Source organism: Ammospiza nelsoni, chromosome 4, assembly GCF_027579445.1.
Source record: "Ammospiza nelsoni isolate bAmmNel1 chromosome 4, bAmmNel1.pri, whole genome shotgun sequence".
NCBI lineage: Eukaryota > Metazoa > Chordata > Aves > Passeriformes > Passerellidae > Ammospiza > Ammospiza nelsoni.
The window spans coordinates 11,615,447-11,642,040 of NC_080636.1; the positions used below are offsets into that span (position 1 = coordinate 11,615,447).

Genomic DNA, 26,594 nt, shown 5'->3' on the forward strand with positions numbered 1-26,594 from the left:
TTTTCTAGAAGTTTAACGTGTTTGTGTAAGCATGTCAGGTGAAATAAATGACATTGATATTCAGTGTGTGTATAGGTGGCACCAGCTCCCAGAACTCGCTCTCTTTTTCATCTTACTGGAACATTAACTTATGCTCCTGAGGGCTATGTAGAATGCAGAGTGAGAGTGTGAACTTAAAAGATAATTTATCATAGCTTTCTCCTTGTATCATTCTCTTTCCCTAAACTTTTCCATATCAGAATACAGAGCAGAGAGAATTTACTTTTGCCTCAGCTGCTTCTAACTGCACCCATGCAAGCTCTTACTCAAATCAAACCCTTTGCATCCTGCAGATTGACTTCTTAGCATATTCCCTTTGTAAGCAGAGGAGTGGAAGTTTTACCATTATAACTGGGTCACAGGAACCTTAAAATTTGATCTTTTGAATAACTATAGCAACTGCAAAACATACCAAGGACCATAGTAAGAGCAGAGGAGGAGTTTCATAGGAAAGTATCTCATCCAGTCCAGCTAGAGCTGGTGACAAAGAGGATCAAGGAACACAATATTTTACTCCTTGTTCTAAACAATTGTGAGCAACAGCTCTGCAAAGGCTTGGACTCTCTTTCTATTATGCATTTATGTACTACTGAATGTGACAGAGATGTTCTACTAAATGTGCTACAAAACAAATGTAATGTTAAGAAATGTAATGTTAGTGAAAATGTAGGTAAAAAACTGGCAAAAACTGGAAACTGGCACCCAGTCTCCCTCTTCTATGTCAATATTCATAAACTAATCTGCATTAATTACTTAAACTTATAATTTGACTTTCTAGTAGAGCTCAGTTTTTCAATTCACATTTTACAGAATGAAAAATTGAGGTGTACACAGGTTATGTGACTTTTTCTTCCTCATCTACTGTTGAGTTAAAAAAATAATAAATTACTGATTACTGTACCACAATACTGAGCTGCTTTTCCTTTTTTTTTTCTTGGTGCTTTTTTTGTTTGGTTTTTTGTTTGGTTGTTTGGGGTTTTGGTTGATTGTTTGGTTGGTTTGGGTAGGTTTTGTTTTTTTTGTTATTTGTTTGGTTTTGGTTGGTTGGTTTTGGGCTTGGTTGGTTTGAGGTTTTTGTTTGTTTTTATTATGGGAATAGCAATGTTTTAATGTCTAATGTTGCTGATAGGCATCAGCATTGGAGATGTCTGGAGATGGCAGATTACATAGCTTTATTTAAAAAATAAAGTATTCTGAAGTGTGATGTGTCTTCCTGTATTTTAGTTTTCTGTTCTTTATTTGTACATGATGTTAAAGGTGGAAGTAGGATTAGCTGAAGAACAGGTAGCAATCAATGAGCAGGAGGCCCTGCAAGAGATGTGGTTCTGGGTGCTGCAGTACCCCTGAAGTACTGAGATCCAAAGTTGTTGTATATTTGTCTTTAGCTCTCTCTTTATAAGAGAATGAGGCAGAACTTGGCATAGGAGCACACCTTGCAAATTTGCTTCTAAGGCCTTTACTTCTGTCCATCAGAGAGCCAAACCGTGGAAATTGTCTTAGACAGTCTTATTGGACAGTCCTTAACCCATATAAGCATGCAATATTTGGGCAAAACCAAGCACAACAAAGAGAAATCTTTGAAACATGAACTGATTATGCAAGGAGCTAAATGATTGTATGCAGACTGAGGGCACCCACAGTGCTAAGCACTGCTCTTCCACCCATGGCTATACCTCTATGAAAAAAGCCATTTCACAAAAGCCCTCTCTCAAGGGGACTGAGACAGTAGGAGGACAAACCAGTGTGGCCTGGGGAGTGTGTGCTGCGCAGAGGTGACTGTGCTGGCTGTGTGAGATTGTATCACATCATGTAGTGAATGAAGGTGTGTGATAAAATAACATGTGGGGATGGAAGCTCTGTGGTTGTCTCAGGAAAGAGGCTGCAGAAGGCTTTGAGAATATTCTCAGGAATGTTTGATGGTATATTTGTTCTGTTCTTGCAATTTCTACTTATTCATATGCTACTGGCCATCATCATCAGACTTGCAGTCCAAACAGGTAGTCCCTGTCAAGCTGTTGTACCAAGAACACCTTGGTTCAGTACGAACAACTAAGGAAGGAACTGTTCATCTTTGTATCTCTCTCTTCCAGAGGGAAAGGACTGTGAGACAGTAATATTCTCAGCCTGTGAGTCAGTTTGCCTAGTCTTTGCATTGTTTCCAGCCTGCTCTTCTAAAGATGACATGTTTTTCCATGACCTTCAGATTCCTGGAAGTTTATGATAATAGGAACACACACATTTCAGTCCTTGAAGGTTTACAAGGCAGGAGGATGGTGAAAGGGAGGATTCTAGACAATCCATCAGATTGTGCAGGTTTTTGTAGGGATAGAGTTAAATTGTCTTTATTGTAGGGGATGTGGGACTAGGTTTTGGATTTGTGGTGCAAACAGGTTGATGATATGGAGATGTTTTAGTTACTGCTGAGCAGTGTTTCCACAGTGCCAAAGAACCTTCCTGTTTCTCACCTTATCCCAACAGCGAGCAGGCTGGAGGTGCACAAGGTATTGGAAGGAGACATGGCTGTGACAGCTGACAACTGCCCAAAAGGATATTCCATACCAGACAGCATCAGGCTCAGCATATAAAAAATGGGAGAGGAGGAAGTTCAGTGGGTGGTCTGCTGCTCAGCATTTGGCTGAATACCAGTGGGTTGGTGGTGAGTGTTTTCATTGGCATCATGAGTCTTTCTAGGGTTTTATCTTCCTTGGTCTTTGTTATCTTTTTCCTATATTTTCCTTACTTTTAACAAATTTTTATTTTTATATAATTTTGATTATTAAACTGTTCCTATCTCAACCCACAAGCATCTTTTTCACTTTTACCCCTTCTCATTCTCATCCTGTAGGGGGATACAATATAAGAAAATAAAGGTAGTATAGAAAGGAATCTTACCCCTTAAGGAGTTGCAGCTGAGCCAATTACTAGAGATTGGGAACAGGCCTGACTTTACCAGGCCACAGCTGTAGCCAATAAGAAGAGTTTTATAAAAGAGTGGATTTGTTGGTTGAGGGGAACTGGAGTCAGTTGGCTGCTGTGTGAAGAAAGAGTCAGTGATTAGAGGAGCTGTCTGTGAGAAACATCAAGGAGGTACAGAGCTCTGGCAATATGGAACCTTTGCAATATAATGACAGTAGAACCCTTGCAATATAATAACATCATCCCACCGGTGGATGGAGTGGGTGGGTGGCTGTGTGGTGCTTAGATAACCACATGGATAATGGCTCTCACATAATTTCATTTGCCACAACAAAGGGTACTTGTTTATATCCAGGGATCTGAATTGACTAGACCCTTCAAAATGTAATCACTTTAGTGTGTTTTAACCATCCTATGTAAAAGTTGATTTCCAAGGCAAAATGGGTGTCTGCAAGCTAGGAGAGCCTAAGAAAGAAAGAGGCCTCACACCATGGTCTCAACCACGGTCTCACCCAAGTCTTTAGCTGGTTTTTCAGCCCTATTGTCTGGCTTACCAGGAATCATTATGCCAACCAAACTAAGAAAGAACCAGGTGTGTAATTTGTCTATCTGTGTCCAGAAGGCAACCACCACTCAGCTCTGTGGTTGCTCTGAGCTGGGAGATGAGACTATTGCCAGTCTAACCAGAATCCATTAGAGTTGTTGGCTTGCTAGCTCTATCAATATTATCTCTTTACTTATCTATCATTATGATGGAAATTATACAGGAATTGTAAGAGGAATCTTCATGCATGCACCTTTTTTCCTTCTTTGTTTCCCACTATACTTCTTACAGCATCAATACCTTGTTAACTAGAATGAGGTTGGGGCTTTTATAGATTGATCTCTGAGGAACAGTATGCTCAATGCCACAAAAATATGCCAGAATAATAACCAGCAACCTTAGACAGTAAAGTCCAAGGCTTGGAATCTGAATGTCTTCATCAGTACACTTTCTTGTGCTAGAGGTAACAAGTGATTTCTATACCTACATATATTATTAAGCTTGATTTGAGAACTGTCTTGGGACACTTTAAGTTCACTTCAGCTAAATATAGTGCCCAATCTATTATCAAGGTGCACCTGATGTATGCACACAGCTTTAAAGCATCCTTGCCGTAGATGCTCCTCTGTTCCAGGTGTTTGACCTGCAAGGTGACAACAGTCCCTAGCATTTGAAATTTGAATTGTCATCTGCACTTAGATTTTCTGGAGTATTGGATACTGTGGCCAGCTGGCTCCAGAGGCAGTTTCCATGCAAAGGAAGAGATCAAGTGCAATCTTTTCTCCTTTCAAAGCAATGCAGTTTTTCTCTGAGGCTTCCAACTTCTATGGTTATCACACTAAAACTGAAAACATTTCACCATTGTCTCTGCATAGTATGAGATCTTATGGGCTTCAGCTAAGTTCCTGCCTGGAAGGTCCATAAAGAAGTGCAAAGGAGACAGAATGAATCTCCAATGGTGAGCTGACCAAAGAGGTACTCACTCATTGCCTTTTATGCCCAAGGGTTCCTATCCCCCAGTCCTTCTCTGTTTTCCTGTGGTAATTGGAAGATCATTGTCGTTGCCTGCAATGCCTTCTGCTGCAAGGATATGGCAGAATAGGCAGTGCATTTCCTCCTTAGCTCCCAGAGCATGGACTAAAGCAGCAGCTTATGGACTGATGCATTAATTTCAGCCTCCACTGCACACATCTGAGGGAGGGATGCCAGATATTTTCTGTAGACCATAAAGTGCAGCTCTTACTTGGTCATCTCTTGAGTTCACTGACACCTCGAGAGAGGATAGAAGCACAGCTGCCACTAGAAGAGATCCATGTCTCTGGTAAAGGACAGCAAGATAATTGCTGCAAAGTATCCTCCAGAGTGACACTGTGTTTGGGTCTTGGAAACGTTCTTGGATTTTCAGTGTTACAGAAACTTGCCTCCATGTGTCTCTTTTCCTTCTGCAGGACTTCCACCCGCAGGTCAGCCTGTATACTGCAGCTGAAGTGTGACCTGCACTTTGTGGCAAAAGTAGCCCGAGCAGCAGGTAAATCCTATATTTCCAGCAGAAGGCAAGGAGAACTCTGGCTTTGCTTTGGCAAGGTCCCCCAGAGTCAGGGACAGCCCATATCTGAGACACAGCCATTTCAGCATAGGAGAAAAGTGCAGCTCCTGGCTCTGGATCCCTCACACCTGGATTCATCTTCTCATGGGCATAACATGAAGTACTCATAGTTTTTTTAGCCAGGTGGGTTTCAGAAGACAGCAAAAAGCTGGAGGAGCTCACCATTTACAGATGTGGAAACCATTCCTATAGGTATCAATGTGCTTTGACTTTTTCTTATTAATGTATTTTGATAATCTCCTTCAGTAATCAAACTGGGTAAGGACAGAGACTGTGTAGACAAGGAACATCATTTGCAGCACCATTCACACTGTGCTCCTTCCTAGGCTTCAGAGAGGCTTACTCATTAATCTGAAGGGGATAGGAGAGGCTCTCTTTGCTGGCCTACACTATATAAAACAAAACACAGTTAGTAAAGTGGGATGGCTAGCTTCACTGTAAAGGTCCAAGTTTCTCTTCTCTCTTGTTTGATAAATGACTGTCATCAGAATTACTGCACTCCCCTAAAGTAATTAGTCATTATTGGATGATCAAAGTATTTATCAAAACTTCAGGTGCAGTGCTATTGATCTTCATTTGGGTTGGTAGGGTTTCCTTGCTGGATTTTGGAGAAGGAATCCATCAGTGGCACAGCCATCAAGCAGAAGGCTGCAGGTATATCCTTGTCAGAGAGATACATGACTATGCAGAAATTCCAAAAGGTGCCAAGAAGTGCAGCTCAGTAGCAGAGGTAGCTACTGTCACCTGGCAAAGCTTTTGGTTTTAGGAGATAGAAAGAAGATTTAACCCACCCACCTACATCAAGACTATCATAGCCTTTCTTAGAGGAATTTTAATTTAAGGATTGATATGGCTGTGGAATCCTGAAATCCTCTGAGTAATGTGCAGTGATCTGAGACGTTCCTGGTAACAAATGGTGCTCCAGTGTTTGCCACATTAAGAACCTACAGAGGAGCTATTCCAACACAGTAACTCTGATCCACCTATTACAGAAAACTTAGCTTTAAGATAAGCAACCTGGATCAAAAGTAATCTAAAATGCCATTGTATCTGTCACAGCATTGTGTTCATGAGCAATAGCTGCACTTGAGAAGACTTCTTCATGGCAGCTCTTGATCTTAGAAAATGCCTTTAGCACCAGTGAAAGGTTATTGAGCTTTAAAATATTTACTTTCAAGGTTTTTCTGGTGACCTGAACGGTTTGTGACTAGACATAGTGCAGAAACCCTCTTTAAATGTTAACTGCTCTTTCCATATGTGTAAGAAGTAAATGCTTACTCAGGAAAGGCAGCTTTGCTTGTCAAGACAACAGTTTCCTCTTGGTGTCCAGTAATTCAAGTAAAAATAAATTAAATCCCCATCTGAACTGGAAATACAGATCTATAAGTGGGAATTGCATTTGCAATTTGCCTTCCTTCCTTCCTGGGGCAAGTATTGCAATCAAAGCACCACTCATTTTGGTGAGTGCAATGAGCAGGCAATTTTTTTTCCTAATTAATCTGTTTCTTTTCCTTCCATTTTTTTTCCTACCCATTATTTATTTAAGCTAAAAGGGGCCAGCTTTGGACCATTTTTATAAAAACAGGTACAAATTCAGACTAATGTACTGAATACAGTTGAGTTACTCTGGATTAACAGTAGTATAAATAACAAGTAGAACTTGTCATGGTGTTTCCAAATTAATAAACCTAAATGTTTTCCAACTAATGAAATGGCTTGAATATGATCAAGCAGACTTTGCTTTTAATCTGTGAAAGAAAAATGTGTTTGCTTGACCTGCAAAGCAAGTTATGCCAAATTTGATCATGAAACAGTGTTTATGACTAATTTTTAATGCACTGAAAACAACTGAAGTGGGAAATGCTGATACACTAGTGTAACTATGACTGTGGAAATTGAACTAATGTAATAACTAAAACAAATGGGTGTAATGAAAGAATAAACCCATGGAGGTTGGTAATGCTTTAAAATGTTGTGATTTTGAGACTAATGTTTATGGAGCAAATGAAGAAAAAAGCAGCTACAGCATGTGGCAGGAGCCTTTGCTGACATTTGCAGAGCATCATGTTGTGCAGCACTGTTATAAGGAGTGTCTAAGAGCAAGAACATCACAGAATAATGAACTCTGAAGCATAGTGAAAAACAATTTCATATGTGGGCATAAAGCATATTTCTATTAAAATTGGCACCACAGCTGATTTAAAAAATAGGCTCAGAGTTTTTTCTTAGTGACACACTATCTTCCCATTTGCTATATTTAAAAAATAACAAAATTCAGTTGGGGACATATATTTCTGACAGACAGCACAAGTGATGGAGTGCTGACTCTGCATATCTCTGAAAATTGAAGTAATTGTACTGCAAAGTAACACTGGATAAATGCAGAGAAATTACTTCCACTGAGCATGGTATTTTGTTCTGTTTTGAAAATGTCTTTTGAATGCTGTTAATAGATTTTCTTAAAAATCAAATATTTAAGGAGGCTTATCTTTAAAATAGTACTAGAATTATGATTAGAAAACATATGAATCATTGCTATTCTGTAGCACAATTAATTTTCATTGCTATGTTTGTGACCTACTTACAGACACCACAAACACTAATCTCACTGGATAATTAAGAGTGTAAATATCATTTGTCCAGTCCCTGATGACTGGTCTTAGATATCCAATGTGCTCTCAACATTAGACTTGCAGATAAGAAATCCTCAACATATAGACTTTAATTATCACATACTGCTAATGATTCTTAATGCTTGATTTCATATTTTACACTTAGAATAATACAAACTGTATTTAACATGCAATTAAATATTTTCACCAGTAATTTTCTTTTTCTAGGTGTAGCATTCTGATGCAACAGGATGTAGATACATTTTACAAAACAGGAAAATACATTTTTCTTCTATTTAGTCTTGGATAAAATTTTTCTAATATTTTTGTTTGCGTAAATGAGGTTTTCTTTAAAACTTACTGCTGGCCTTCTAAATATGGATGTATATTTCAGGATTAGGCCAAAGAAATTACTTTCACTATCAGGAAAATATTTGCTAAAACCCATCCGGATTGAGTGAAAAAATAGAGTAATTAAAAATCACACATACTGGTTGCATGTATAATAAGTTACATTGGGGAGTCAAAACAAATGGGAAGTGGTGATAAAAATAGACTGAATGTTACAAGCACACAAATTAACAAGAGGAGCTAGACACAAGGAAAAAAATCCATTACAGTGAATGATAATTTTATAAAGTGTAATAGGACTAGAAGTCCCAGCATGCAATAAGCTTGTAACTACCTAAACATAGTAAAATTGTGAATAATTATGGGGAAAGACAAAAAATTATTTAATTTTGAGGGGCTTCTGTTGGAAAGAAATTGGATGACATACTTGTTTAACATGAATTGTTTTCAAAATTACCAGTAAACTCTGAATACTGTAGTCATGCGTACTTGATATGTCTATATTACATGGATTGGTAAATATGCCTTCTGTCCTTAAAAATACCTCTAAAAGTATTCCAAAGACAGACCTTGAGCCCTGCTGAACATTGGTCAATAAGTTACTTAAATAAAAGATAACTCCATCTTTGTTAAATATGTTACAGATAGTTCCAAAGATCAAATATCCATAATAGTAGTGCTAAAATTGTAGGAACCCCAGTAAATTCCAGGAAACATAAAGTTAGGGGTGAATCATGCCACAGTACAATATTGTATTTTCAGGCAGCCCCGCTGAGGGGGAGAAAGAATGATTGATGCATCTGACTCCATTGATATCAGAAGGCAAATTAATTATTATACTACATTATCCTATACTGTATTACACTATATTACATTACATCTGAACTGAATCTGCCAAGCACTCACCTCTGCACACACCTTGCTCTGAATCTTGCGACTGTCAGCCAACAGTCAGTCCCAACACACCCTGAGAGGCCAAGGAAACAAAACACCATCACTTTGGGTAAACAATCTCCATATTGCATTCTACTTTGGCACAAACACAGGCACAGCAAATGAGAGAAGAATATTCTTGGGAAGAATTGTGCCTTGGTTTTCTCTGTGAAGAGAAATGTGGGGCTACAGTACAAGACCTCAACAGGGAGTATAAAGAGAGTTGTTATTGTGGTACCTTACTGTGCTGTTACCAGAAATGTTTCCTTAATGCTTCCTTAACCTACCTGTAATTAGAGTCTGGGTACCAAGCAATCACCATGTGAGTATCATGTTCTTTACCAGTTTTTCTTTTGTTCTTTAAATATCTGGAATCCAGAACACGTGAATTTCAAGACCAACTTTATAATTCAGTGCAACTGAAAAACATGCAAACTTTGAATAGAGAAACCACTGAGGGCTGCTACTTGCACCTCCTTCTCCACTGTATACCATTTTCTCCCTCAATTTATCCCAGTTTTCTGCTCCTCCCTAGTCTCTTTACCCCTGGACTAATTATACGTTTGAAAGCAACGCCACGCAGGTCTGGTGACATACACTGAGACAGGTGTGACATTTTGGACACGGATTTTTCCACCTATAAGGTCACCAGCTAAAACCAGATCAACTGAACAATAATTAAAAATTAATCTCTAAGTGCTTCTGTGTGAAGGGACCAATGCAGGTATTGTTACACTAAACATTCTGGAAGCACTTTAAACTAAGAATTGGAAAAGGAATTGCTTCAGCTACAGGGGATGTTTTTACACTAGGAATTATTGTACAAGGACTGTTCTCTATTTAAGCTTGTGCCTTACTTTGTCCTGGAGTAATGTTTGTGTATACACAAGCCATTAGACCTGTCCATGAAACCCTTGTTTGAAATATTCCTGCCCCTAAATCATGCTATTATTGTACTGTGGAATAATTTGCAACCTCATCAAGAAGGCTGCAAATTGCATCAGTCCTGGAGGCCAATCAGTTGTTCCCAGGAGGCACATCCTTCTTAGACTGGGGAGGAGCAATATAGACATAGTTGTATCTGTTGAAAACTTTTCTTGTAGATAAACAAAGGATTTAATTCAAAATAGCTATTAGCTAATACTTATAATTGATACTAATTAATTTTTAAACTGCTGTCTGTAATTATTCTTATATATGCAAAACAGTCTATTTGCATAACATACACACAGAGCTACACAAAACACAGCAGCCTGAGGTTCTACATCTTCTTTCCCTGACCCACTTTGGTATCTTTAATGTTTCTTTTTTACTCTTTTTAGAGCTTTCTCCATTCTGTTTTTTCCTTTATAGAAACATCCTTATCCTTTATCATGCTTTCCTTACTCTTTCTTTTTTTTTTCTTTCTTTTGTTTGTGACTCGCTTTCTTGACCTTCACCTGCCCTCTTGTTTCTTCATTTTTCCAAACTCCATCCTCTTCCATGAGGTACAGATATTGAGCAGTTGTCTTATAATCTGTCTGCCCAATTCACCAGTGGTCCCTTGCTTTCATTGAGAGGGTGAATGAAACTGCTACTGCCCCGATCCCACAGAAGAGTGTTTCTCCTGCAACGATTGTACACCAGCCCCCAGACACTCAGCACTGTGATAAGGAACAACATTTTAGAAGTAAATAAGGCTTGCCATAGTAGGCTTTTCAGGCCCTAGGTTTTTGTTTTAAAAGACTGATGAAAATAGCCTAGAAACTATCAATAATTATTGCAGATAAAAATAAGGTAGCTGATTAGGTTTTATCTTGACTCCACAGTGCATCACCCTCAGGGTTCTTTTTTCTCCAGGGCATCTGTTACCAGCCACCCCACTCTTATAAATTTCCCTGTCATTCTTGGCATTTAGTCCATCAGTAGAAGTGATGGAGGCTCCCTATCCTGTTCAAACCATCAGGAGCTGCTGCTCCACGTCCCCCATCTGCCTTTTAGTCCTTCACCCCAAGTGTCCAGCTGGCCACACCTTGTGGCACTGCAGAATCAGTTTCTTCCCAGTCCCATTTTCCCTTCAGGTTTGCCACCTTTGCAGGCAATAGTGCTTCTGCTGGCTAAATGCACAAACCTGTATCAGTACCCTATTGACACCTGACAGAAAAATGCTATAAAAAGGGCCCGATCTCTTTCTTTTACTTGACCAGTGATAAAAGTCAAAGCATTGTTATGTGCATTTACAATTTCCTGCATGACTGTCTCGATCTAGCTCTTAAATGGGAGTTTACTAAGCACTGAAATGTCATCTTTCTCTACACAAAAAACTTAAGCCAGCTTTCTAATAAGAACAAACAGGCTGACCCTGCAGAGATATTGACATTCTTCCCACTCTAAGCTGAAGTGAATGCTATTCACTGTAAGAATGCTATTTGGCCACCACTTGCTTTGTCAGAGCTCTAGCAAGAGCAGGTTGCAGACACTAACTTGAGACAGTAAGAGCAAACATGTGGAAATTACCATCAGAGACTGTTCTGAGAGAAAACTGACTGCAAGCGACAGGGAAATCTGAAAAAGGATTGCATGAAATGAGATTACCCTTCAGCATGTGGCATGCCTAAAGTGAAAAAAGAAAAAAAAATTATTTTTGTACAATTTCCCCCTGCATTTGAAGAATTATTTTAGCAATTAAAAAAAACTTCTTTACCACATAGATGACTTAACATTTGGTAAACAGGTTTTCTTCTAAACTGCCTAATTAAATTTGTCTTGGGTATAATGCAAGCATAATAAATTTCAGCTCTAAAGGTCACGTTTTGGAAACTTTATAAGCCACTTAACATCAGAAGCTTGGAAGGAGAATGCTTTCTCAGCCTTTATGAGTGCCTTGCTGTGCTGTAATAGCACTGGGATAGCAGTATCACTGTAATTAAATACCCCTGGCAGCAGCCTGGGAAAGCAGAAACACTCTGGTCACCTGAGATGTGGAGCTGAGCAGCACCCTTGGGACACAGATGTTTATAAGGGTTAACTCTTGCTTTTTGTAATGTGACAGCATACAGTCAGCCAATAAGCTTATATTGATATAATGGCAGAATGAATACATTTTATTGGTCCAAATTTTTGGATTTATGGAGGATGGAATCCTTAAAGCTGTCTGCTAGGGGATTCAGGATACCTAGCTGAGCCTGATCCCCTCCTCACACTGCCGTAGTTGCACTCCAAGGGCAGAGAGAGCAGCGTGGGAGGTGCCATAGTCAGAACAGCAGCTACAATACACCTGGGGCAGATGGTGGCAGGGGCATACAGGGGGCTCCCATGGGATATAAGCAGCCTCCTAGATAGGATGGAAAAGTTGGCAGACCAGGAACATCCAAAATTGTCCCAAATGAATCCTCTTGAGCCCATCTGTCAGGATCTCACCATCACAGGCACTTGGCGTGAGAGAAATCTGCAACTCAGCTGCTTCTCTCTGTCTTATTAGCTACAGGTTTTTAAGCACAAATTTGAGAACAACAGGTACATATCCATATGCAGTATGAGCTTCTGTGCTCTCTAAGAATTCCTTGGTGACTAAAGGACAGGACAAACTCTGATAACTGACATTCTATTATTTGGGAATAAACTTGCACACAGTCACAAAATCATTATAATTAAAAATATAGCAATAACATTGTTTCTGCAGTGTAAAAAAAATATCCAATGGAAAAATTGTATACCTTGGTTAAACAGCCATCATTTTGGCTGAAAGCAGTTTGGTCCTTATGCAAAACTGGAAAAAACTACCCAGCCTGCACAGCAAACTATGAAAGTAAAATGTATGAGAATAGTATGCTCTCTGGAGTGACAATGTAGAAACACATTTAGGAAAGTGGCTTTCATATTTCCCTCCTGCATGTTCATTCTACATATCTCTATCCCACAGCAGCTTCAATCTACCAGTAGTATTTTCTTCTCTGGTGTCTCCTTGACCCACACAGAAGGTTTTTGCTGTTGCAAGCAGAAATTTTTAAAATCTGAGCTTAAAAGTGAAGCTAAGAGGTTTAGCTGAGAGATACAACAGTTATACTCTCTGGATTGGGCATAGATGATATTGTACAATTCATACTGACCACTGAGTAATACTTGTACTGACTTGCTTCATTGCATTTCATGGTTTGTGGTATATTCTGAGCCTAAATAGCTACAAAGAGTGCTACTATACTACTGTAGTAAGTTTGTTTCTAAGTGTTTTAAAAAGGAGGATTTGTTGAATTGTTTACAGTTTACCTGTGCATTTAATGTATTGAACATAAGTTGCAAACCTCAATACAGTATTTCTACATGCTACTGAAATGCAGAAAATTTCCTCATGGCCTCCCCTCACTATATATTCACACTTCTTATGTCTGCCAGATGGTGTGGAGCAAATTATTCTAGAACTCAGACCATGTGAATTTTAAGCAGATGAATATAGCAGTCTGCACAGCACTTTGCCTTCTTTTATCACTGACTAGTGCTGGCCTGTTTGATCATACCCTAGAACAAGCAAATATCATTAATCAGGGTTTTCCTTTTTTTTTTTTTTTTTTTTTTTCCTTGGCTGCTTTTTCCTTTCTGTTCACTTATGGAGAATTTCTTTGGAAAGGACATAAATTTTTCAATCTGCTCAGTGCTTTTGTTTAAAAATAAATTTAGCTCTAAGAAACCATGCTGGCATGATAAAACTGATCAAGAATGCAGTTCCTGTAAAAGTGAAACTTGGCCTGGACATCTCTGATGTAAGTTATCCACTAGTACTCCTCAGCAATTTACATCTCTAGAGTTGAAAGGGTAATGTGATTTAAAATCCATGTACTTTACATTACTAGAACTCTTACTGAAACTGCCATTGAAGATTCTGAATTATGCAATTCAAATATAGTTACTTCCCCACAAATGTCAGTGACACCAGCCAAGCAATAATTTGATGATGCTGCTTAATTTTGCCATGACTGAACTGATCTTGAAGCAGTCCTGACTTTTTGTTTTATTTTTAGTTCACAGAGTCATAAAAATATTGGTCAGAAGGGACCTTTGGACATCATCTGGTCTAACCTCCTGTGTGACTTGGGACTCTTGCCAGTGCTAGATTAGGTTAGCTGTGGCTTTATCCATGTAAGTCTTGAAAAGCCTGAGGATGGATTTCACTTCTCCCTGGGGAAATAATGGTATGAACCTGCTCCAGTGCTGCAGTGTCCTCCTGGCCAAGTCCAAACCTCCCTAGCTGAGATCCTTGTTACACTGGCTGTAAATATAGAGGAGAGTTTTGCTTCATCACCTTGGTGACTCCCCTTCAAGTGTGGTAGGCTGCTAATAGATTACTGCTTAGTTCTTCCTGGGCAGAGTGAACCAGCCCTCATTCCCAATGGCTGACCACTCCTTCTTGATGCCACAACTGTCTTGGTGACCCTCAGATGGATCCTCTCTACTTTGTCCACTTGCCCTTCAGAGCTGGACACAGACTGCAGATATGCCCTGGCCAGTGCTCCTCACTGACAGTGTCTGAATGAATCACATTTTCACTTTTCACGGCTGGCTTAGGAAATTGGTACTATTTAATATTGTTACCTGATGAGTTCCTGCAGTGGTTAGGACTATATTAGGACTTGTAAAAACTTTTAGTTCTTAGAGAACTATTGTGGAATCCATAACTTTTAGTATTGTGTTGGTTTTGCTTCTTAACTGTACTTGGGCTGCTTACACTTTCAGGAAGATCATTCCTGTAGGAAGTCTATCTGGTAGCATGAATATATTGTCTACAGTTCTCCTCCAAGCTAAGAAAATAAGGTAACAAAGTGAATTTGCAGGCCAAGGCACTACCATTTGAGCATATTTAAAATAACTATTGAGAAAATATATTTTTTTTTTCCTTAACTTCTTTGATGGGCATGGGAAAGAGCTGAAGGTTTGGGTAGTTTTTGTTTGGTTTTTTGGTCGGATTTTTTTTTGTGGTTTTTTTTTGAAAAAACAAACAAAGGGCAGTTTGTAATGTTGGCTGCAAGACCTAAATTTAATTATGTGACAAATTTTTAATGTATTTCTCTCACTGAAGACATATCCAGAAATACAAAATGCATGCTGGGAGGGAGCCTTAATCTCAAAGGTACAAAACCAGTGTAATAAGTGATAAAGAAACCTCTACTTATCTCCTATTCATAATTAGAAGTGCTTGTAATATTCCAGCACAGACCTGGTTTATGGAGCTGCTGACAACAGCAGCAGATCTGTTTGAATTGAGATGAAAGCTGATGGAAGAAATAAAAAACACAGTGCAGCAGCTCAGTGTGACACACCACACTGAGAAATGGGCAGGAAGGAAGGAACACCAAGAGCAGCAGTCCTGCAGCCTGGGATCTACTGCATCACAGGCATCTCAAAAGAAAATATGATGAAACTCAGAAAGCTGCATTCACTGAACAGGAAGGTCAGAGCTTAGGCTAACACTTTCTGATCTTGCCTCAGCTTAGGGTAATTAGATTTAGGTGGCATTTAAGACTAGGAATCTTTCTTTTCCTGTTTCTTCTTTCTTTCATATTCTCACTTGCCTCAATGTCAGAGCTGCATTCCACATAGCATCTGGGCTCATCTGGGAGATCTGTGCTACTGTACCTAGAACATATGGCCACTTTGCTCTTTCCCTGAACAAAGTTTCATCTGCAACCTTCTTTCTAAATTTTTTCTATGTTCTTCTTTTCCTTCCAATGAAATATTAACTCTGCTCCTCCCTCCTTTGTCTTTTAGAGTTGGTAGCCTGCAAATTACTTGTAATTGAAAGTAAATGTTGGTTTGTGGGTGTACCTACGCAGCCTGTGCAAGCCTGTGCATTCAGCAGACAGGAGGACTGCTGAGGACAGGCAGAAGCCACCAGCTATATGCATTTTAGAACACTAGGATAACAGAGGAACAGTGGAAAGGAAATGGGTCTGAGGTTCGCAATTTCATACCAGTATGCTGGTGAAGACACACAAGCTTCCACATTAAATGCCTAATAGGGGGCCTTAAGCCAAAAAAAGGTGATAGTTTTCCTTTTCCTTAAGTGGTTTGTCTTTCAATATTACTTCCTGTGACTCTTTGTCTTCACTTTAAATCTTTATCCCTGTATAAACTCCGAGAAGAGGCTGAGAAGCTGCATTTTTCTTCTTTCTCCTGTTTCTGCTGCTCTTTCTCTTGTCCCTGTCAGCTCTTATGTTCTTCTCTCTGTTAGCCACTGCTGTTTTTTCGCTTGGCATTCTCATCTTTTATACACTTTGCTCCTTTTCCTTCCCCGTGGCGGAGCACAATGTTGGAACTGAGATAGACCTAGAGAAGTGGTGTTCCTCCAGGGAGCATCCAGATGATAGTCATGAGCAGAACTGGATGATTTTGTGAATGCAAGTGTGCATCGGACAAACTACAACTTCCTGCTGAAATAAATTAGGATTTCACATACTGACCCTATGAAATAGCACAATTTTTGGATCAAGTCAGCAGAAGTTTTTGAAAGCAGTGACACCAATCTCAGTCTTAACTATTGTGGAATTAGCACAGGAATGTGATTTCTTTTTAAGATATGAAAAAGCAGATTATGGACATGTCTTTTAGCTATTTCTTTGTATTAGCTACTGAGAACATTTTAATTCAAAAGTATTAATCACCATGGCATTAAACCAGGGTGACATTTACTCTCAATCACAATAGAGACAGTAGATGCTGTGGTCACAAATAAAGCTACAGCAGACTACCTGCAGAATCCATACTGGTTGTTGTGCAGTGTTATTCATAAATCACAAAGCAGCAGACCTCTCCTAGATCCATCCTGGGGATTAGAAGACATTATTACCATCAGCTTCCTAGCAATGTCCCTCTGCTGGACTGTTAATACTTTCCTGCTACCATAATCTTCCAAGAAAGCAATTTATGTAAGTATTCCCTAAGTCATTTCTGTCCAGATTAGAAAGGTTAACTTGAACCAATGCAAAAAGCAGGTCTTTGTTAATGCAGTTCATTTGACAAAAGTAGATCAAAAAGCTTATAAAAACTACACCTATGGGAGAACTTTAGAGATAAAGGATGTGTAGGAGGGATATGAGAGCTTTCTTCTGTATGAATATCTATCAATGGACAGTCTTGTTCTTATTCTGTTTATTTTAGGGTTTTTTTGAGTGCCCAAATAGATACACTGTTAAAAGGATGGGTACATATAGTCTCATTTGTTTTAAAATTCTCTACAAGGTCCGCAGTGTTTTAGCTATGTCTTGGAGGATTTGAATTTTTTTTTTCTACTTTGCTGTTCCCAGATCAACAGGTTTCACTGCATGCTTTTCATAGAATATGAACACTTTTCAGAGGGCATTTGTACTGAAGATTCAGTCCTTACCCCATCACTCTCCCACACAAGGTGCTAAGCCTTCTTTTAAAGGAAATTTAATTCTCCAGGATTCTACAGCATAAATTTGCTTGCATTTATTAATTAGTTTCCACTGAAATCTATGAAAAATTAAGCTAATGTCAAATATATGAATATTTCTGCAAAAAATGCTGAATGAGAGGAGCTAATCTGATTCATGTAAATGTATCCAAATCAAAGAAGATGTACTATAATGTAGGATTGGTCATCTGGTATGTAAAAATGCATATTAAAAAACTGATTTTACAAAAAAATTGTCAATACAATTCTTTGGTCCTGATTCTCCAAAGACATATTCAAGAGAACTTTATTCACTATGAGCACTGTCAGACTGCTATATCATGGACTTTTTTTAGGTGTTCTGGCAGTTGACAGTGTCCTGTCTCCAGTTGCTTGTCTGTGTCCCCATGCTACTCCATCTGTTGTCCTTGTTGGGAAACCAAACAGGTTAAGAAACTTATGTTGCTGTTGCTAGGTTGTTCTTTTAGCCATATCAGGTTTCACAGCCTGATGCACTGCATGATTATCCAAACAACTATGCCATAGTGAGGGAGAGGGTACTGCAGGGCAGCCAGCATCAGGAAGGTCAGGGACTGCTTAGGTCATGCTACAGCACAATCTTGAAAAGCCTCATTTACTCAGGGAGCTACCTGCTGCATGTTAAATATAACACAAGAATGATCTGTGTGTTAGATATTGCATGTACAGTTGCATAGATAAAGGTACTTTAAATAAAATGTTTAAGTTGCAGAAGAAATCACTTCTTTACCTGTGGTACCCTTAATTCTACCTCTCTTCTGATTACAGTAATAGTAAAGTGCTGCTGTCACAGTGGCATTTCACATTCATATAGTGCATGAAAATACTACACATGATGCTACAGGAGGCTATACACAACAGAGTGATATTTCACATTCATGGAATGCAAAACTAAGTTTAAGTCAGTATGGCTTTATTTTGGCCACGTACTCTGAATAATATCCAAGAAACAGATGAGTCCCAGCCATTCTCTTTTCTGGAGAATCTCCTACAATATGGAAATGTTCACTGATGATCAAGATGGGACCCAAGAAAATGAAGTCTGGAAGCAAGGTGCTGCATTCAGAACAAATTACCTGCTCTGCAGTCCAGGCCCAAAGAGTCTGAGCAGGACTTTGGTGACAGCATGTTCCCCACCATCCTCTTTCCTGGTACTTTCCAGATCTGGGCAAGAAGCAGCACTTACATAATAAATCCAAGCTGCATATGCATAAATCAGCTGTCCTGTGTGCCTATGGCAGGCCCAGTTACAAGACAAGAAAGAGGCCAAACACATAGCTCACCTTTGCAAAGGCACAATATGTAGAAGACAAGGTCTAATTACAAAAATAAGCCTAAGGGCATATAAGGCAGTTCTTGTTTCAACCTAGATACGGCTGTCATAATTTTAATAAATGCTGCAGGTATAGCATTCTCTGTTTTTGCAGCTGAGAGACCAAGTTGCTCTATCCACAAAGATCACTTACCAGGGCATTGTGTTGGTTCTTTCATGTTTACAAGGAGCAGCTCTAGCAGCACCTTCTCCTTTGCCTTTGGGAACAGCCTTGCTCATTAGAGACAACATCATTACATTCCCAGGGTGACAGTTTATTAATACCCATGTTCCCCCCAAAATCTCAGTGTCTTCTTTCAGCTTCTTTAGGACACTTACACTGGTTTTCAGATGATACTAAGGCTCTTACTCCCACATGGGAGCTGGCAGTAGAAAAATGATGCACACTAATAAAATAAAGTTGCTTCTGCAAGGCTGGGGGTTTATGATAAGAAGCTGTAAAGAGGAAGGTTACACAGCTGCAGAAGTTTAAGTGCACTTTTAGTGTTTTCATCTGCTGCTGAGGATTTTTCTGCAAGTGGACTTTTCATACAGTTGGAAGAAAAAGACTTCATCATATGGGGAAAGATTAAGTAAGGCCATTTGTTAAAAATTGCATCCAGCTGGGTTAAGGTATGACTGTTAATGTTTAGGGTTTGTTACAGACTGGTTCCAGGACATGATGGATTTTTAGTGGGCTTAATTTTTATGGCTATTATTTTGCAATTTAGGCTGGAACTAATTTTGAAAATAAGGATTAGTATTTACCACTTTAGATGTTAGTGGCCCATGAGGCACACATTGTTAGATCATCTGTCTCACTGCTCATTAGCTTTTTTGTAATCTTAGCTTGTTGAAACTGAAAGCTCTATATAGATAGCAGGAACTAAGCATATAAATTTCCTAATAATTTAGCACATGCTCAGAGTGAGCAGGTAGCACTGGTAGTTCCAGCATGGCTAATCTTAGGCGTGAACATGAATGTTTTACATATTGTAAAACATTGCATTATGTTATTACATTGCTATATATAAAATAATATTTACATATTGTATTAAAGACAGAACTTTTAAAAAAATAGTCTTAAGGAGCTAATGTAATAGGGAATAAGAAGGAGATCATTGTATTAAACACAAATTCAATGAAAAATGTGACAAATTTGTAAAGAAAATACAAGAAAGAATCAGACCTTTGCAAAAGAAGTGCCAGCTGAAAAACTTGCATTGGTTTTTCTTTTCATATTCTAGCACAAGATTAAACAGTATGCTTGAAATTGTGATCTTCTCTGGCTTTAAACAGTTCTTTGGGAAATAGCTACTACTTCCTAAAAACAACTTATATTTAGGAATCTTCTCACAAGATTTAAGACTTGGCATAGATTTTAAGGAATTTAAAATATAAACTGCCTTCACATGCAACATTTTAGCCTTTAGTTTCAGATGTTTCCAAATGCGGAAGGCATTAAACAATGCCACTTTAACCATGAAGACCTGGAAGTTATGAGAACAATGTGTGAACTCTGTGTAACTCATATAAATTAGACATATAATTTAATTTACTTGGGGGTGATGGTTTGCTTTTACACTATTTCTTTGATTTCTATTCAAAGAACATAATGAATACCTGCTCTTGCAGGGTTTCTGTGAGGGGATTAAAGGTGATCATAAGGTCTTAACAGTTGACTGAGGGGCTCAGAATAGCAGCTGGTTGTCTACAATATGTTTCCTTCTACAGAATGGGGCTTGTTTTAAAAAGTGATTTTTTACTCTAGTTAATGTTCTAGTAATACAAAGGCTGCAATCTTTATCTTCCTCTCATTATCTTTCTTCTTCTTTATGAAACTTTACTGAAATTATTCAGACCTTTCTGACCTGCAGATTCAGTCACAGTGGTGTGTTCTATATGGGATAATGTGTAATAACCACTCACAAAATTCAGAAGTGTGTCTGTATGGCTGATAAAGTTTGCTGTCACTGCAATAGTGCTGTTGCCATGCTGTCTTCCTACAGCTCACTTCCCAGAGCAATTCAGTCCTGATTTATATATACTTGAAGTGTTGCAAAGTTTAGCTTCTGTAATTATAGAGAAGCTGCCTCTTTTCTTCACTGCAAAAATTGAGATCAGTTGATGTATTCATCTTCATATTTTTAATTTGAATGATGTGGAAGTCTGACTTTTTAAACATGCTCAGATTATGGGTTCTTGTCTCAAGGATTCTTTCCCTGATGATATGACAGAACATGAGGATAATATCCATTTATTCACATGGGCTTGGTGGGGGAGGATAGAATGAGAGCTTGTCACATTTGCATTTAAGACTCCTGGATGATTTTCTAGGGGTATTACCCATTTTTATATACATACATGAGATTTTGTGATTGCAATACTAATTATAATAAGAATTTAATTTTAATGTTTAAATTTTTTGCAGGATTTTTTAAAATATAATGTTTTGTATATCTATTAAAAATTAGGAGTTACATGTGTTTTTAGAAAGAAAATTATTAAAAAAAAAAAAGTGGCAGCACAAGTGTGTCCATGGCATTGGGAGCATACTTAGGCTCTAATTTAGGGTCCTCTACTAGCCATATCACAAAAGAAATACATACTACACAGGTTTTAGAGCTCTAATACACAACTTTCAGAAGATTTAACCTTTCTTAGCTGTCTGTCTTAACACTCTGCTCAGTGTTATGGCTTCCATTGCAACAGAGGTTTGTGGTTTCCTTCACCATCCCCTGTTAGAGCTTAAGCCAGTGAAGAAGGTGAGTTTTGCCTAAGAAGCTGGACTGGATAGATCTCATGCGCTTTACAGACTCTGTAATCTCTAGAAAGGGGTGAAGCAATTGGCCTCAGGCAATAATAACCTAAACTGCAACACTGTGACTCTAGACTTCTCTGTCAGAAACCTCACACGAGGCAGGTTCCAGGGTCTCTGAATCACAGCTGGTCTGAGACCCATGCTTATCCTTTAAGAGAGAAGGCAATGCACAATCAGGAAAAAAATAGACATGATGTTATTCCCCTAAGCCATTGTTTCAGTTTTAAGTGTTAATGCTCCTTTCAACCCCAACAGCATAATAAATATGCCCATGCCAAATGTAAAGAAATATTCACTGAAAGTTGACTAACAGGGTTTTGATACCAGTGATTTTAAAACTAGGGTAGGATGTAGCATTACAGTCCCTGGGTGGGCAAGGATAGGTTGGAATCAAATCCACACAGGAACCCTCAGCCAATGTCATTCAGCCCAAAATGCAGATTATCACTGGCCAGAGAGCTACATGGTGCTAAGACCTCACTGAATGACATGTGTAAGCCAGGGAAATTGGAGCTCCTCTAAAGGAGCTGTGGGATAAACTCAAGGCTGTTTGTCACAAGGACCATCTGAGTGTGTGTCATCTCTGCCTCCAACCTGCACCTCCCATCATGCTGCAGCAAGAAACTGAGGGTAGAAGACTGGATAGTTAGATGCAAGCTCATACAAATGGGCTCTGTTTCAGTAACCCAAGATTTTTACTTCTATTGATGGACATAAAAGACCTTGGGGGGGAAACAAAAACCTCTTTCTTAACAAATGCATTTGAAAAGGCAGAAAATATGCTTAAATGTGCCCTATTTTACATATTGCTTTCATCCTTTAGGCTTTTGACGTAATGCTTATCACTTTGCCATTATGTCAATTTGTGCTTACCAGTCTTTTTTTCTCTTGTCTCATCTTATATTTAGGCAGTGATCCTGCAAACACTTACCTACATGCTTAGTTTTGCTACTCCTTCCTTGTTAATCCCTTTGAAGTTAAAAGGATTATTTGCATTAGCAAAATAAGGCATGTGTGTGCTTTCAGGAGGAAGTTCTTATGTTGTAAACCCTTTGGGGTGGGACCAGATCAGTTATTATGCAGTCAGATAGCTCAAAGCACAGTTGCATGGAGGATGAGTTGAGAAGTTTGGGAAGCTAACAATTGTTAACAGAGTGAACTGGTTTGTGGGATATGCCTGGGGCATAGCACATAAGTAGTTGTTCACCCCATCTAGCACACAATCTTCTTCCCCTCTTTTCTGCATTTGTTGCTGAGCTGTAGCCTCAGATTCATACCAGCTGAGACATCTGCTTTTTTCTTACCTCCTAAAGAAGAAAATTCCCTGATATTGACCATAGGGTAAGCTAGAGCAAGACCATAAGTATATTTATGCTGGTGTGCACAGGGAGAAGAAATAAAGACCTGAAACAGAGCTGCAGAGTTCTCCATGCTCCTATTGTTGCACCCTTGCAGCCTTCTCAGAACCTCCCAGCACTAGCTCCTCATCCCAACTAATGCATGTAATGCTTTTATATTCTTCCCACTTTCCAGGGAGACCTAGCCACTATTTTTTCCCCTCTTAAATGTGTCCTATTCAAGTACTCTATTTCAATGTACACTTGCTTTTGTTTAAGATAGACATAATTTAAAACTCACTTGGAAAGATATGCAGAAAGTCTTCCCTTACCTGCATTCAGCCAATGCAGCTCTGTGTAGACTACCACAGCATAATAAGTAAGTTTGATATTTAGGATAGAGAGAATTACTCTGTATTGTTTATCCTCTGGAAAACTCTGACATAGATATTCCAATGTTTTTTGTAGTATAACTTTAAAAATTACTTCCAGATTCACAGGAAAAGTTCAAACTCCAGTTTCCAGAAATATTTATTTTGGTTGATAACTCTAAGAAGAAAAATCTTATTTTTATTACACTAACATCTAGAACTCCAGTAGAGCTGTGTGTGCCATTTTGTTATGTTATCTAAAACTAGGGAGAGAAATGTTCTTCTATTAAAGAAAATAACCTACAGATTTGTCTACATTAAATATTTTAATACCTATATTGAAGTAATTCCAACAAATCTTTGGAACTGGAAACTACGGACAAAGCCCCACTTGCTGAGCTGGCTGTACTTGTGGAGCAGGTTACTGCTGCTAGGTGATGTCTCCTGACTATTTTCATGTTTGTGAGTGCACCCTTGCTCCAAGAGCCATGCAGCCGGAGCTTGTGCTCATTGCAGTAGCTGAGCAAAGGGTGTAACCTCGAGCAGGACTGGAGGGATAGGGAGCGAGCACTGTGTGAGGTGCTGGAGCGTGACCAGAGAAGGGCAGAGGGCTTGTGAAAGGTCTGGAAGCCATGTCTTGTGAGGAACGGCCCCGGGAGCTGGGGCTCTTCTGCCCTGAGGAGCCTCAGGGGGAGCCTCATGGCTTCCTACAGGAGGCTGCAGCCAGGGGGGATCTGGTCTCTCCTGCTGGGCCTGCAGCGAGCCGGCCGGAGGTTTTCGACTCAAGCTGAGACGAGGGAGATTCAGATTAGATATTAGAAAAAATCTTTCAGTGTGGGGGTGCTCAGGCACTGGAATAAGCGGCCCAGGGAGGTGGTGGAGTCACCATCCCCGGAGGTGTTCGAGGTGTGTGGATCTGGCACCGGGTGATGTGACTGAGTGGTTACGGTGGTAGTGCTGGGCGGACGCTTGCACTGGATGATCTCAGGGCCCTTTCCCAGCCCGGTGACGCCGTGATCCCCCGACCCTGTGATCCCCCGACCCTGTCCCCCCCCATCTCGTGCCGCGGCGGGAGCGCGCGCGCGCGGCGGGCGGGGCTCGCGCCCAGGAGAGGCTTTGGCCAACGGGCCCGCGCGCCAGCGCCTCGCGCGCTCCCGGCGCTTCCTTCCGGCCGCCATTTTGTCGGCCGTGCCTCGCCGTGCCGCCGCTCGGGGAGGGAGCGCAGCGCGCCCGCCGCACCCGGACGGACCTTGCGCCAGCCAGACCGACCGACCGCCATCGCCATGTCCAAGCGCCACCGCCTCGATCTGGGCGACGATTACAGCTCCAGCAAGAAACGCACCACCGACGGGTGAGGGGCGGCGCGGGCGTCGCGGCCCGCGGCGGGGCGGGTGGGGGGGGATCGCGGCGGCTCCCGCTCCATCCGCGCCCCATCTCTGGCTCCGGCCGCCCTTCCGGGGCTGGAGCTCGCTGGGGCGCGGGGCGACCGCCGTGCGAGGCAGGGAGAGGCCGAGAAGGCCCCGAGGTGTCGCGGCTCCCCGGAGCGCTGGGCCTGGCCCGGCGGGCGGGCCCTCGGGGGGGCGGATGGCGGCGGAGCGGGCGGGAGGGAGGGAGGGAGGGAGAGCCTCGTGCGGCGGCGCCGGGAGGGGGCAGGCAGGGAGGGAGGGAGGGAGGAAGGCGCCGGCCCGGCCGCCGGGGCACGGGGCTGGGCTGGGCTGGGCGCCCGTGGCGGGGGGGGGGAGGCGCGCTGCTGGGCCCGCGGCCCCACGCCACGCTTTGTTTGCGGCGCTTCGCTTTCGTATTTGTGTTCGCCCTTCCCACTCCTTGTCCCCTCTTCCTTTGTATTTGTTTACCTGTTCTTTAGCTTGAAAGGTCTGGCAAACGCGGGCCTAGAGGTGAGCGCGAGGTTGGTGCATCCCGTGCTGTTAGTGCCTGCGCTGGTGGGAGCGTTGTTCCTTTGTTAACGGCTTTCACCCGGTCACCCTCGGTGGTGTGCTTGGCTTGAAGTAAGAGTCGATGGTGAGCTGGGTTTTGAGGTAGAGGGCAAGGGAGTGTTTATTTTTTTCTTAGTCTTACGAAGGTTGAAGTTTTAGGACTGTGGTGCTCACGCTTCAGCTTATTTTTTGTTGAGGTTAATGTAATTACAGGAAGACAGACAATGCACTGATGCTGTCCTTAAATTCAGCGTTACTTTAGAGCTTTCTTTACGCATAATCTTTTCTTCTCTAGTGGCGCAGGAGGGGGAGGAAAGGCAGGCAGCTGTTAAGAGTAAATTTTTGAAGTTTCAAGGAGTACAAAGAAATGCAGTGTTTATTTGGCCTTCTTTATGGAGCGCAGGAGACTTCCGTGAATTAAACAATTGCTTAAGTCCATCAGCGTTGTTTTGGACTATTTATCTAGGAGAAATCCTTCAGTTCTCAAAGGTTAGGATAACTCTAAGTCTAATATAGCAGTTAATATTGACTGACAAACAGCCTTTGCAAAACTTGCCTTTTTAAGGTAAGCTTGTACAGCTTCAGTTTTTAGCCCCTAGAGTTTGATTCATTTTTCTTAGCTAAACAAAACAAGCGTTTATTATTCAACTCTTACTTCCTGTCTGTAGGATCATCATAATCACGTTTTAAAAAATATATCGAGCTATTTGTGTTAGTTAAAGCCTTTTTGTAGGATGTCCCAGAGATTGAAATAATTCTTCTGAGTGTACAGAAATGCTGTACATACACGGTTTTTCTGTACATAGAGGCTTTTGTAAAATTATCAAGTGGTTGTGTCAAAACGGGGCGTTATTTAAATGTGGTACAACTATTCCAGCTGGTTGTAAAGATAATCACAGGTCAGTATTTCCTTGTTTGTGTGTTGGTGGGTTTTATAGTTCTGGTGTGGCTTTGTCGTTGTTTTTACTTATCATGAAAGTTATTCTGCACTCTTAGTCCTACCATATTGTACGTACTGCAGTGAGTTCCCACCGGTGTTAAACTAGAAGACATTGACCTTTATGGCACCTAAAAACTGTGCAAGTGTTGGTTTTGTGCCCCTTCTTTGTTCTCTCCTCTGCTGGTAAAAGCATTAAGTGGTCTAGAACTGAGAAAAACTCACTATAAACATAATTACTGAGCATGGCTTTTTCTTAGATGACCTCCTGTCTTAATTCATGTAGCACAAGTCGTGCTAATGTTACGTGGTTGGTTTATTTTTGAGTAGTTTGGTTTTGCAGCTTATGCAAGGCCGCAAGGAGGATGTGTGGAGTCTTGTTAAAAGCGTGTGTGTACCTGCCTTGTGTGTGCTGAGAGAGCCCTTCTGCAGTTCAGGTGCTTCTGGAGCTGGATTAAA

General features: G+C 40.5%; 1 protein-coding gene across 1 annotated transcript in view; it reads left to right on the forward strand.

The window, feature by feature from the left end:
* The first annotated feature begins 24,444 nt into the window (after positions 1-24,444).
* The window catches only part of DHX15 (DEAH-box helicase 15), a 45,366-nt gene continuing 43,216 nt past the window's right edge, over positions 24,445-26,594 (forward strand). The window contains exon 1 of the mRNA XM_059471357.1: positions 24,445-24,615. Coding sequence (XP_059327340.1) covers positions 24,548-24,615 — 68 coding nt within the window. The 5' untranslated portion in view covers positions 24,445-24,547. The remainder of the gene's footprint in view (positions 24,616-26,594) is intronic.